The sequence below is a fragment of the Oncorhynchus nerka genome, linkage group LG23 (genome assembly GCF_034236695.1).
Source record: "Oncorhynchus nerka isolate Pitt River linkage group LG23, Oner_Uvic_2.0, whole genome shotgun sequence".
In the NCBI taxonomy this organism is placed as follows: Eukaryota; Metazoa; Chordata; class Actinopteri; order Salmoniformes; family Salmonidae; genus Oncorhynchus; species Oncorhynchus nerka.
Genome location: NC_088418.1, coordinates 17,529,994 through 17,544,444, shown reverse-complemented (window position 1 = coordinate 17,544,444; position 14,451 = coordinate 17,529,994). Strand labels below are relative to the sequence as shown.

Below are 14,451 nucleotides of genomic sequence, written 5' to 3'. Positions count from 1 at the left end.
AGAATGAAGAGCACAAGAATGGTCACAGTTGATAACAAGGCATCTGAATGGAGGTCATTAAAGCATCTGAGATATTCTCCACCTTGCACTTTCAAGCAAGTCATCTTTTATATATTCACCTGTGTTGAAGAAAGTGTGAAAACATATTCCAAAATAACTTTTGTGTTTCATTGTTTTGATTCATTCAACTGCATGTTCTGCAATTCTTGTATCACAAAGAAACATGTTCTATTCTGTTCCCATGCCCAAAATAGATGCAATATATATAAAATGCTTGTGAGGAACATGGTCCTCCCACTCACCGTTCAGCACTGCTTTAGTGGACGCTTCAGCCTGGTCCAGCGCTGTCCTCCCATCTGTGTTACGAATCGTTGTCTCTGCTCCATGTTGCAGCAGAAATACAACACCAAATCACCCATATCACCATTTACAAGATATCAAGAAATAGCCTATGTTATACAGAAACAATATAGAGAGGGCACACCCGTTGCCACACTTGGCTCTTAAAAAAGTGGGCCTTAAAGCATATTACAGATTGGTGTATCAATCTGAGTCTTCTGGAGATGTGACCACTTTACTTGAAGCCACAAGAGGACAGTCACTGCTTAAACAATGCACATTTTCCAAGGGGACAGCCTCCAACAGTACCTATGTAGACATCGATCATGTAGTTCTAGTTGTCCCTGGGTTTGGAATCAGTCTTGCACTCAGCCCAGCTGAGGTTGATCTCCTCAGCATAGCCGGAGGAGCGGGCGTTGTGTAGGGATACGAGGCCTCCGCCATCCTGGGAGTGCACATTGGCATTAGTCCACCACATCCCTGCGTGCAATTTCCTGACGCCAAATCCTGAGGATGAAAGATGGTATTTATTTATAGGTGCACTTGGTCCACATTGAGGCTTAAGTAGATCCATTCAAGGATTATGCTTGGATTCATATTCTAAATTAGAAAATGACTGTTGCTGTTTATAAATAAATACATTGATAAATAAAATATCAGTTGTAATATAAGATATTAAAATAATAACAATACATATTTTATTAATCAAGAGGATCAATTTATTCAGAGCTAACTTGATATTTTCAGGCAATGTATTGTGGGTGTTGTTCACTGCGGTCTTCTTCCTCATTTATCACTAGATGGTGCTATTAGTCACATTTTAGCAGCAGCAGACCCATCCATGCCGACTACATTGCTACCACCTATTCAACACTTCAGAAAATAGTAACAAATTGTTTATATTTCAGGTGGAAAAAATATTATCAAGTTATTAACACAATATTATCAAGTTATTAACACATCCTCTCTGATTCATCTAAGATAAGTTAGCACCAGTTTTCCCAAGTCTTAAAAAAAAAGGGAACTTGACCTTGAATTTGCTGTGTAAATGCCGGTGTATCATTGACATTGGCTCTATTTCAAATGGTTTGGACAACTGAGCGGCGTCAGGTCTATCATAGGTCATTGGTAGCCAGTTGTGCCATCCCAAAACCTGCACATTAAATGAGTCATGAATGGCTATTCAATGTCTCATCCGTAGTGTTCTCTTTGATAAATATTTAAGGGGGATAACTGAACCCTTCCTTCAAATAACCACATAGATATGCAGGTTTTACAGATTTTGTATCTTATTACAAATTCACCGACATGGAAATGTATTATACATGTTGTATATTTATAGTATATGCAATATCAAGACTCTGAATTATTCATATTGACTATACTACTAAAAATATACCATACCACCAGCTACAAATAAACCTTCGGTTGAAGGGTTACACACACAAAAAAAAATCTAATGAAATTGATGATATGAAGTAACTTCTATTTCCAATGACCTAACAGCAAAGGCATCTGAACTTGATGTGTTAAAACTACTTCTTTCAGTAGCTGCCAGGCCCCTGTCTTTGCCCTCCATTCATATCCCTGACTGAGGAGGATCATTTTTCAGCACCTCCTATAGCAGGGTTTCCCAAACTTGGTCCCGGGGCCCCACCCTGGGTTCACGTTTAGGTTTTTTTACCGCAGCACTACACAGCTGATTCAAATAACCAATGAATCATCAAGCTTTTGAAAAGTATAGTATACTGAGCTATGTGTGGGTATGTTTTTGAATGTGGCCTGGTTGGTTGATATACAGTAAATAAATAAGCTGCTGCTTCACACTACTGTCTGAAATGACATCTGATCATGGAGTTCTTCTCATGTTCATATCTTCCCACATCAAAGTACTCTCCTAACAGCTTACAGGTACTATGGGACAGGGTTTTCCAACGACAGAGTTTGGCGTCACTTCAGAGTCACTTTTATTGTAAATAAAAATATAATGTTTCTAAACACTTCTGTGGATGCTACCATGATTATGGATAATCCTGAATTACTTGTGAATATTGATGAGTGAGAAAGTTACAGATGCACAGATATCATACCCCTAAGACATGCTAACCTCTCACCATTACAATAACAAGGAAGGTTAGTATTTTGGGGGGGGGGTACGATATTTGTGAGTAATTTCTATATTATTCATAATCATGGCAGCATCCACATTAATATAGAAGTGTTTAGAAACATTCTATTCTTATTTACAATAAAAGTGACTCCAAAATGACAAGACATTATTTACAGTTAATTTCTATTGGACACAAAATAATCTGAAACAAAACCTAAATAAACAGCAAATGCATCCAACAAATGTGTAGTCACAAGCTTGATGTAGTCATTGTGTGCTATGAATATGGGACCAAATACTTCACTTTTGCTTCTTTAATACACATATAAGTGAATTTGTCCAAATACTTTTGGTCCCGTAAAATGGTGGGACTATGTCCAAAAAGTGTTGTAATTTCTAAACGGTTCACCCCATGTGGATGAAAACACCCTCAAATTAAAGCTGACAGTCTGCACTTTAACCTCATAGTCATTGTATCATTTCGAATTCAATGTAGTGGAGTACAGAGCCAAAACAACAATAAAATGTGTCATTGTCCCAATATTTTTGGAGTTTACTGTATGTATATGATTGTGTGTACGGTCTATAGACAGTATAGACAGTATATGAATAGGAAAGGTGTGTACAGCAGTAAATGTGCCTTCACTAGAACACAATATATACAGTGGGGCAAAAAAGTATTTAGTCAGCCACCAATTGTGCAAGTTCTCCCACTTAAAAAGATGAGAGAGGCCTGTAATTTTCATCATAGGTACACTTCAACTATGACAGACAAAATGAGAAAGAAAAAAATCCAGAAAATCACATTGTAGGATTTTTAAAGAATTTATTTGCAAATTATGGTGGAAAATAAGTATTTGGTCACCTACAAACAAGCAAGATTTCTAGCTCTCACAGACCTGTAACTTCTTCTTTAAGAGGCTCCTCTGTCCACTCGTTACCTGTATTAATGGCACCTGTTTGAACTTGTTATCAGTATAAAAGACACCTGTCCACAACCTCAAACAGTCACACTCCAAACTCCACTATGGCCAAGACCAAAGAGCTGTCAAAGGACACCAGAAACAAAATTGTAGACTTGCACCAGGCTAGGAAGACTGAATCTGCAATAGGTAAGCAGCTTGGTTTGAAGAATATCAACTGTGGGAGCAATTATTAGGAAATGGAAGACATACAAGACCACTGATAATCTCCATCGATCTGGGGCTCCACGCAAGATCTCACCCCGTGGGGTCAAAATGATCACAACGGTGAGAAAAAATCCCAGAACCACACGGGGGGACCTAGTGAATGACCTGCAGAGAGCTGGGACCAAAGTAACAAAGCCTACCATCGGTAACACACTACGCCGCCAGGGACTCAAATCCTGCAGTGCCAGACGTGTCCCCCTGCTTAAGCCAGTACATGTCCAGGCCCGTCTGAAGTTTGCTAGAGAGCATTTGGATGATCCAGAAGAAGATTGGGAGAATGTCATATGGTCAGAACTTTTTGGTAAAAACTCAACTCGTCGTGTTTGGAGGACAAAGAATGCTGAGTTGCATCCAAAGAACACCATACCTACTGTGAAGCATGGTGGTGGAAACATCATGCTTTGGGGCTGTTTTTCTGCAAAGGGACCAGGACGACTGATCCGTGTAAAGGAAAGAATGAATGGGGCCATGTATCATGAGATTTTGAGTGAAAACCTCCTTTCATCAGCAAGGGCATTGAAGATGAAAAATGGCTGGGTCTTTCATCATGACAATGATCCCAAACACACCGCCCGAGCAACGAAGGAGTGGCTTCGTAAGAAGCATTTCAAGGTCCTGGAGTGGCCTAGCCAGTCTCCAGATCTCAACCCCATAGAAAATATTTGGAGGGAGTTGAAAGTCCGTGTTGCCCAGCAACAGCCCCAAAACATCACTGCTCTAGAGGAGATCTGCATGGAGGAATGGGCCAAAATACCAGCAACAGTGTGTGAAAACCTTGTGAAGACTTACAGAAAACGTTTGACCTCTGTCATTGCCAACAAAGGGTATATAACAAAGTATTGAGATAAACTTTTGTTATTGACCAAATACTTATTTTACACCATAATTTGCAAATAAATTCATTAAAAATCTTACAATGTGATTTTCTGGATTTTTTTCTTTCTCATTTTGTCTGTCATAGTTGAAGTGTACCTATGATGGAAATTACAGGCCTCTCTCATCTTTTTAAGTGGGAGAACTTGCACAATTGGTGGCTGACTAAATACTTTTTTTGCCCCACTGTACTAATGAAGTGGATAAAACAGTATGTAATAATTTTGAAAGTGACTAGTGTTCAATGACTATGTACATAGGGCAGGGTAGATAGAATACCGGGTGGTAAGCCGGCTAGTAACAGTGACTAACGTTCAGGGCAGGGTACCGGCCTGAGGCCGGCTAGTGGTGACTATTTAATAGATAGAAGCTGTTTTTCAGTCTCCCGGTCCCAGATTTGAGGCACTTGTACTGTCTCCACCTTATATATAGATGGTAGTGGGGTAAACATGCCATGGCTCGGGTGGCTGAGGTCCTTGATGATCTTTTTGGTCTTCCTGTGACACCGGGTGCTATAGATGTCCTGGAGGGCAGGCAGTGTGCCCCTGGTGATGCATTGAGCTGGTCGCACCACCCTCTGGAGAGCCCTGCGGTTGCGGACGGATGAAATATTTGAGTATATCTTTTCATGTGACAACACTGAAGAAATTACACTTTGCTAAAATTTACAAAAATGTGAGGGGTGTACTCACTTTTGTGATATACTGTATGTATATATATATATATATATATATATATATATATGTGTGTTGGAATTTTTCTTCCATATTGACGTTACATAGTATTTTGTGTAGATCGTTGACCAAAAATGAAAATTAATTCAATTTTAATCGCACTTTGTAACACAACAAAATGAGTAAAAAGTGAAGGGGTGTGAATACTTTCTGAAGGCACTGTGTGTTGCTACTGTAAAGCAGTGAACATGCATTCTGTGGACCTGCAGACTGGCATTAAAGTTAACTTCCTGTTATGCATGAACCAATGAATATGCAGGAACTCCTGACAGTGACCGCTAGACATATTACTTTACCGAACCAGGGAAGCACATACTTTATGCAAAATGGTTGCTATATGGAAATATGTTGCAACAAGAAAAATGTTTTTAGCGAGAATCCGTGGTGGAAAAAGTACCCAATTGTCATACCTGAGTAAAAGTAAAGATACGGTAAAAGAAAATGACTCAAGTAAAAGTGAAAGTCACCCAGTAAAATACTACTTGAGTAAAAGTCTAAAAATATTTGGTTTTAAATAAACGGTAAGTATAAAAAGTCAATGTAATTGATCAAATGTACTTTAAGTATCAAAAGTAAAAGTATAAATCATTTCAAATTCCTTATATTAAGCAAACCAGACAGCACCATTTTCTTGTTTTTAAAATTTATGGATAGCCATGGGCACACTCCAACACATAATTTACAAACAAAGCATTTGTGTTTAGTGAGTTTGCCAGAACAGATGCAGTAGAGATGACCAGGGATGTTCTCTTTATAAGTGCGTGATTTGGACCATTTTCCTGTCCTGCTAACCATTCAAAATGTAACGAATACTTTTAGGTGTCAGGGAAAATGTATGGTGTAAAAAGTACATTTATTTTCTTTAGGAATGTAGTGAAGTAAAAGTAAAAATGGTCAAAAATAAAAATAGTAAAGTACAGATACAAAAAAAACCTACTTAAGTAGTACTTGAAAGTGTTTTTACTTAAGTACTTTACACCACTGGAGAGAATATTGTCTGTGTGAAAAACCTTGTGTTGGCCTTTGTGAAAATAGATAATCCAATACAGTTATAACTGAAGTCAGTACCAATGAACTGTGTGGTGAAATGGTTTCCATTTTCGCACTGCGATTACGTAAGAGTCACTCACAGCAACTTATCTCCCCACAGAGACAAGAGCTGATTCACAGAGACATATCTGAGTTGTAAGGCTTCTAATGCCAGACATTTCACTTGACACCCTCTCTCGCACTGTCCTCTCCAAGGCCTCTCCTCTTCAGTACCTACCACATTCATGGTTGTGGTGAGAACACTTCTCCAGCCCATCACAAGCTAGAAAGAGCTACAGTAATCTGCACCGCTCTAAGGCCAGCATGACCTACAGAGACAGAATTGAACAATGTTTCCCCGGGACGCTTCTGTGTAGAGTCCTCCTTACTAGCTTTAAATGGCATCTTGCAGATGATCATACAATCCCTATGATGAATTTATACACTGCTCAGACAAGTTCAAATAGATTTGCTGTGTCAGGGTGGAGGTATTTCAGAGCCTGAAGTTGCCTAAGGTCTCAATAGAAATGTCTCCCAACCCAGGCTTATATTTTGATTGTGGTCCCATACTTTCCCATACAAAAGGAGTCAACTAGACCTGGAATTTCACCAATGGGCTAATGAAATGTTATGAAATGTCTCAGGCCTATCTTCCAAATATTATGAGATATGATAAGCTTACTTTAAGGAATAATGTATATAATGTCTACAAAGTCTATAATGTATACACACTGAGTGTAAAAAACACTCAGAACACCAGCTCTTTCCATGGCATATACTGACCAGGTGAATCCATGTGAAAGCTACGATACCTTATTGATGTAACTTGTTAAATCCACTTCAATCAGTGTAGATGAAGGGGAGGAGACCGTTTAAAGGTGGATTTTTAAACCTTGAGACATGTATTGTGTATGTGTGCCATTCAGAGGTTGAATGGGCAAGACAAAATACTATAGTACCTTTGAACAGGGTATGGTAGTAGCTGGCAGGCACACTGGTTTGTGTCAAGAACTGCAGCACTGCTGGGTTTATCACACTTAACAGTTTCCTGTGTTTATCAAGAATGGTCCACCAACCAAAGGATATCCAGGAAACTTGACACAACGTGGGAAGCACTGGGGAGGGGGGGTGCAACACAATATTATAACTATGTTATTTACATGCTAGTTGTTTCTAAACAGAAAAACAACCAGTAGAGGTCTATCATGACTCTGTCAAGCCATCTCCGCCTCCACTCCCCATCCTTCAACGTAGCCTGAGCCGACTAGACGTTTCAGCACCTGGGGCGGACTGTAGACAGGCAAAGCTGCTCGCTGATTGCTCGAGCCATCCTCGTTTGGCTTCTCCATTGGCTATCATCCTGTATTCACGTGAAGCAGTATGCAAATCGTCCGATGTAGCCTACGGATTGAAAACGCGGAGGCCATTAACAGTACAGCTGGACTGCAGAGGGGAAGGGGGCGTGCCACGCAGCATTCAGGAACCTCAACCATATTTCATCGGAATGGCTAAATAACATTTTTTTCGATTTAGTTTTTAAAAAGTTAGTCCGTTTATTCACCAGCAACATTTAAAGTGTTTGTCTTTCCAATGAATTGCACAAGGTAAGCTCACAGTGCGTCAAAGATGAAGCGCTTCGATGCACAGTAAATAGATAGGACAATTATTTTGAACTGCGCAATGAAAGAACATGAAACGTTACTTAAATATAAGCGTTTTTGAATGCCAGGTGATATTACCTCTGGCTGAAATATGATTAACTCACTCACTCACTGACCAATTTTATTTGAACTTGGAGACTGTTTCTTAATTGTTTTATTGACTGGCCATTCTATAGTGCAGGGTTTCCCCAACTCTGTCCTCCCCCCTTCCCTGGGTGCACGTATTGGCTTTTGCCCTAGCGCTACACAGCTGATTCAAATAATCAATGCTTGATGATGTTTTGGTTATTTGAATCAGCTGTGTAGTGCTAGGGCAAAAACCAAAATGTGTTCACCCAGGACCAAGTTTGTGAAACCCTGCCCTAGGCTACTGCCCAAAACCATTGCTACGAACGTAAACCTGTATGTGCCATTCTAGTGTAAGTAAAAACGTTTTAAAGGTTGATAGCTATTTATTTTCTAGATTTTTGTAGGCCATTGCTTATTATAAACAGGGTGGTTCGAACCTTGAATGTTGATTGGCTGACAGCTGTGGTATATCAGACCGTGTACCACGGATATGACAACATGTATTTTTACTGCTCTAATAATGTTGGTAACCAGTTTATAATAGCAATAAGGCACCTCAGGGGTTTGTGACTCTGCGTTGCATAGTGCATGAGGACAGTCCTTATCCATTGTATATTGTGAATTTGTTCTTAACTGACTAGTTAAATAAAGGTTAAATAAAAAATATTGGCCATATACCACACCTCCTCCTGCCTTATTGCTTAATTATTTTTCTTGAGAATGAGGCCTGTTATAATTCTTAAATTATGCAAAATAGCTCCCTACAACTAATTATTATAGCCTGCTGTAAACTATTTTGAGCATTATTGTCAGTGTAGATTTTCAAACTGTTCCAGGAACCAATGTATTATATATACTTACAAATCTGTGCCAGATTAATTTGGATGACAGGTCTCTTAAAATTAATGACCTACGTCAGCAGGGGTCTGGGAGAAGGTGGCACGTCCAGTGAAATCAAGTCAGGGTTTCACAGCTGCATTCGGAACGTTCCATTACTTAGACTACATTTGACTGTTTTCAGTCTCACCTAAACAGATAACTATTTAGCCTTTAACCTTGTCTGGTGCTTTCTTCTTTTTCAACAGGGTCCTCCACATGTTGAACCCCAGGCCAATGCCAGGTCCCATAATGCCAGTAGATGTAGCCATGAGGATCTGCCTGGCAAGCTCTCCACCCCTCCGCAGCTTCCTCAGCACGTACGAGGACTGCCGATCGCGAAACCTGGTCAACCGTTACAAACCACTGAGGCCATGCATCAGCTCCAAGCAGCAGCTAGAGGACTCCAGTCTGGGATGGAAGAGTGCCAGGGCCAAGGGGAAGAAGCGGGTGGTCTTTGCCGATTCAAAAGGCATGTCCCTAACGGCCATCCACGTGTTCAAGGAGTTTGAGGAGGACCCACTGTCTGACCTGCAATTTGACCTGTCTGACCTGGCCAATGCCACCGCTGGCCTCAAGGTCTCTGTGGAGAAAAGTTTTACTCTGGATTTCCCACAGCCCGCTGCAGACTATCTGGACTTCAGGAACCGGCTCAAGAAGAACCAAGTATGTCTGGAAAACTGCATACTCCAGGAACGGTCGCTCACCGGCACTGTGAAAGTCAGGAACGTAAGCTTTGAGAAATCGGTCTCCATCCGGCTAACGTTTGACTCGTGGAAAACCCACACGGACATTGCTAGTACGTACCTAAACAATGTGTACGGTTGTTTGGACACTGACACCTTCGCGTTCACTGTCGACCTGCCAAGTTCTGTGCCCTCACAGGAGCGTGTGGAGTTTTGCATATGCTTCACCACCCAGGATCAGACGTACTGGGACAACAACGATGAGAAGAACTACAAGTTGCTCCACAACGACACGGATGCAAACCAGACCAGCAACCCCATCATCCAGACCACCGCACCAGTGGAGTTCAAGAGCGACGGCAAGAGCCCGGAGTTGGAGTTTGACCAGTTTGGGAGCCCGAGAACGTCCAGTGGATTCTTCCCTGAATGGCAGAGCTGGGGACACATAGAGAATACAACCCCATACTGGTGAAGCAACAACAAGGCTTTTATGAGAAATCCACAAGCTTCTCCAACAGAATCAACTCCTAATTGCTTGATGTAAGAGGAGTGACAACAGAAAATGTAATAGTATGTACACATGAGTGCTGGCTGACCCCCCTCAACAGTGAAGATATAACCACAATCTGAACAGTTAAGATGTTCAAGTCAACAGTTGAGGTCATTGTGGGGCTTTAGAGTGGGCATGTTTGTTTTGTCACAATGGAAAGGTTCAGAATGGGTTTCTTTCTCTTCATGTTTTGGGGTATATGTGAAGGTATAGAAATCTACAAACAACAGTTTGAGCCTGTAAGCATCTTATCATCCAGTTAACCCCCTAATCACTGTGACCAGTACTCAACATAAAGCATTGTGGTAAAATGCCGCCATAGCCACAAAAATATAGCTAGAATTAACGACAAATAGCAAAGTGCATTTTAAGGTTGAGATATCTAGAAATTGGTTTAGACTTTAAAAGTGTACACAATTTTTGTAGTGAATTTAAAAAATGTGGTAAATCATGAGTTGTTGTAACATAGATGCCTTCCTTTATAATGTTAATTTGATTGTCCATTAAGCTGTTTGTAATCTCGGCCACCAGCCCGCTCACTCTGTCGAGACTACTCTATGCGCCAGCAATCCGAGCCTGGGGATGAGGTTAAGCTGTTGGTAATACAATGGCATTACTTCACCACCTGTATACACAGCGAGTAGGGACTGGATTCAATCCGTATCGCGAAAGATCTGTTAAAATTTCAAGGTCATTTCCGATTGAGCCGACATATGCAACGTTTACCGTAAATGCAGTCTCCACGAACATAGGAACATTGCCTTTAAATTTAATTTGCGCTATAACTCGGATCTGTCGCAATACTCCAGCTCTACGGATTTAATCCAGCTCTAAGGCTTTTTCAAAAAGAGAAAGATAACTCCAGATTTGGGAGCCTGCACTTAGCATTTTGTACATGGAGATCTGTTTTGGCGAGTTTTATATCAACAGAATTAGCTTTACTTGCCCTGTAAGAGATGGAACTATTCCTTGCCGTTAGACATAAAGGTAAGCCATCAAAATGTCAGTATAACGTAAGTCGCCCCAATGTTGACGGACATGGTTGACAGTTCCAGGGCAGTCTTTGCACTGACCGAAATACAGTATGCCTTTTAAATGTGAGAATGTGAAAGAATGAGACGTTGAAAGTGGAATAATTTGGTGACGAACTTCATATTGAAGTTGCTTCAGTGTTTCATGGCACCGTTTGAGTGAAGACTTTCAGGTAAACAAAAAAGAAAAGCAATACAGGTAAATATGCATGACTATACCCCAGCATATTATCAATTAGGTGTAGGCCTAAATGGAGCACCTACCTTTGTTTTGCACAAAGCATTTCATACATGCGTCCATTGTATTTTTGAAAAGCCTTTACATGCAAACATATTTTATATGCTCTTCCTAACCTCTTAATGTTTGCTGCTACTGTATGTAAGTGCTTTTCTATCTTCAATGTGTTTTATAAACCCGTGGTATGTGAACGCTCCTATGGGAAATAGGGGAAAGAGAATGAGGAGAGTGGGGATGTTATTTAAGGAATGTACGACTAAGTAAGGGAAGTGTTTAAAAGGGAAATGAATGGAAAAGAGGTCAGTGTTAGAGGGCTATGCCTTGGGACTGAGGCTTCAGAGTTTACCAGGAAGTGGTGAACATTGTCAGCTGCTTTGTTTGTTCAAGTGTAAATAAGCATGAGGCAGAATGCAAAGGGCTATGACACGAGCCATGGTGTCTAACCGCCAGCATCTTTTTCTACTGCAAGGAAGGGTCTCTGTGTGTGAAATGGTTTACTGTTTTCTCTGTTCCTTTCAGAAATAAAATCTAATGTTTATAGTGTGACAGACTCTTGACTTTTCAATCTCAATTTTAGGTTAACGAATATATTTTCTAAGAGGAATTATCCAGCTGGCATCACCTTCTCATGCAATACCATTGTCTAAGCCCAAGTAGAACCTCCTTAGACCTAGATTCAATCAGATCAAGCATTAACCGGCGATAGCCAAAACCGGCATGCCTGATGTTTCGGCGATGTCGGAGGTGGAACTGCATTGGAGCTGTCAAATTGGTGAGTAGCTGCTCTTGATCATTGTCACGAAGCCACACCTGTCCCACTCTCGTTAGAAGTTTAGAACGAGGAAGTGTAGGCTATATAGAAATAATGATGCTCAAATGTAAAATCATTAAATCAAATGCAACTCCGTGCAGCCAATGGCATGGTCCGCTTTATATATGCCAAAAGCCTCTTGCGGATTTGACAATTCTAATGCAGTTCCACCTCCGACACCGCCAAAACAACTGCTATGCGGATGTCGGCTAAAGCGGATCTGATTGATATAGAGCCCTTAATTACATTTTGTGACTAAACGGTGAACAAATTATTAAAGTGGTGTGACTCATAACAAAGTTCATATATACAGGGGTGACCCATTCAAACAAGGAGTTAAGAGAATTTAGAACGAACAAAAACATCCCGAAACCTCGGGACTGTCTCTAAATGGATGCATCATAAATGTGGTCACCATAGCTGAGAGCAGTAGGTCAGGGTCTGGTCCATGCCTCGATGGTAGACTATGTTTCCAGTGTCACGTGACGCACGGCGCGCAGAGAGCCTCACTTGATTTGCAGAATCCTGAAGAGACGAATAGCTATGCAGGGTAGGTTCATGGACAGCACTGGACAGACAGATGCCTCATTAACCAAGATGTGATGAGCTGCCAGATGTTTGAGCATACACTAGACTGGACCAGACAGGTCGGTGATATTATTAGAGACAGAGAGAAGCTCAGAACATCACAGACGGTGTGTGCAAACATTTAGGACTGCCTGCTAGTCGTTTGCCCACAAAGCTGTTGAGGTATTCTGTTTTCTTCAGGATGCACTGACCTGGAGTAACTTGGCATGTTTGACTTGGCATTAATCAAAGTGTAGAAAAGTGAGCATTCTGTTGAGTCACAGAGATGAAGGGAAATAACTCTCCCGGATAGGTAGGGTGAGGAGGCTTCTGTGTTTGCTGTTTGAAGGTCAGAGGTGAATTGAGCGAGTCAGTGGCTCAGGTTTAGATTGATTAAAGCAAGGAGCAACTGTAGATCTCCTGATTAAAGTAACTAAGAAGCATGTTCTTGATAGTCTGTCCCCTGGCTGAGGCTTATCATTTATTTTTGGTGTGGTCTTGTTCTGATGGTCAGAGCTCGATGGTCAATACACCCAACACATTCATGCATCGATCAGCACGTGAACAGATGTACAAATATCACACACCAAATATGACTATTTCAGTTCAGATCAATAGAGTACAAAAACATTGTTGGATTTGGCAAAGCCTACCCTGCAAATAATGGGGTCCTGAAATTAATTACTGCTGGACATAAACAGCATGGTCCAGTGAGCTCTGTTGACATTTTATTTAGGGGTCTTGGGTAAAGAACAGCGACCCACTGCTGTGCTTTACTGTCTGAGTCTGATTCCCATGATGCCTTACAGTCCTAAGGATGGCTGGATAAAACTGACTGACTGACTAACTAAAAATACCTCCTCTGTTCTAGAGCAATCATCCTCATAGGCCACTGAACACAGAAAAACAACTACTGGGTTTCCTGGGTATCCCAAAAGCAGTTTTAAAAACAGCATTAAACACTTTTTCTTATCAGAGTAGCCCAAACATGAGTACCACTCTCCTACTGCTGTGATGTTTATGTTAATGCTACAGTTCATATATCATAGTAAATAGATAATAAATTACGATAATACTGCATTTTCTTAGGTAGTCCAACTTTCTCATAACTTGCTCATAATAATCTACTATAAGTAGAAATGCAAGATTTGCAGCAACCAAGCCAAGAGTCCATGGATCGTTTCACCTTTCTGCAGGTCAAAAGGTCAGGTATGTCAGACAGCAGCTGTGGGCGATAAGCCCTGTCCAGTCACTACTTTTAGACCCCTTATATTACTCCTACTCATTCATACCAATAGACCCCTTTACACTGCCAACGCCTCACCTTAGCCAGCATCCCAGAATGGCTCCTCTGCTATTCGCTCCATGTGAATGAGCCCAATAGCCTGACAGATGTGTGTTAACTTTGGTTACTCATCAGATGAGTTGAATGAGTTGTTATGGAGAGTAATGTTTCCAGACTTTATGGTGTTATAATGATACATCAATTTGAAATCCATTACAATTCAAAATATTTCCAGACACTGTAACAGGTGCCTTTCAGCTGGACATAGTATTTGGAGTTGTCAGTGGTTCTCTATTTTTAGAAAATCCCCCACTCAGTATTGATACTATCAGCTTGAACATTGAAGCCAAAGTAAGATCTGTGTTTGTAACCGGGTTCTTGAGAAACAGGATGTTTCATCAT

At 40.8% G+C, this 14,451-nt stretch overlaps 1 protein-coding gene across 2 annotated transcripts; it reads left to right on the top strand.

Moving 5' to 3' along the window:
• The first annotated feature begins 7,681 nt into the window (after nt 1-7,681).
• Nucleotides 7,682-11,929, top strand: LOC115106371 (protein phosphatase 1 regulatory subunit 3C-B-like). 2 transcript variants are annotated; one of them, XM_029629034.2, is made up of 2 exons: nt 7,682-7,879; nt 9,091-11,929. In XM_029629034.2, the coding sequence occupies exons 1-2, from the start codon at nt 7,866-7,868 to the stop codon at nt 10,037-10,039; spliced, it is 963 nt and encodes a 320-aa protein (XP_029484894.1). In that variant the 5' UTR covers nt 7,682-7,865; the 3' UTR covers nt 10,040-11,929. The 2 variants fall into 2 exon arrangements, with proteins under 2 accessions (XP_029484894.1, XP_029484895.1); XM_029629035.2 differs by lacking the exon at nt 7,682-7,879 and adding an exon at nt 8,248-8,355.
• Nucleotides 11,930-14,451: the final 2,522 nt, after the last annotated feature.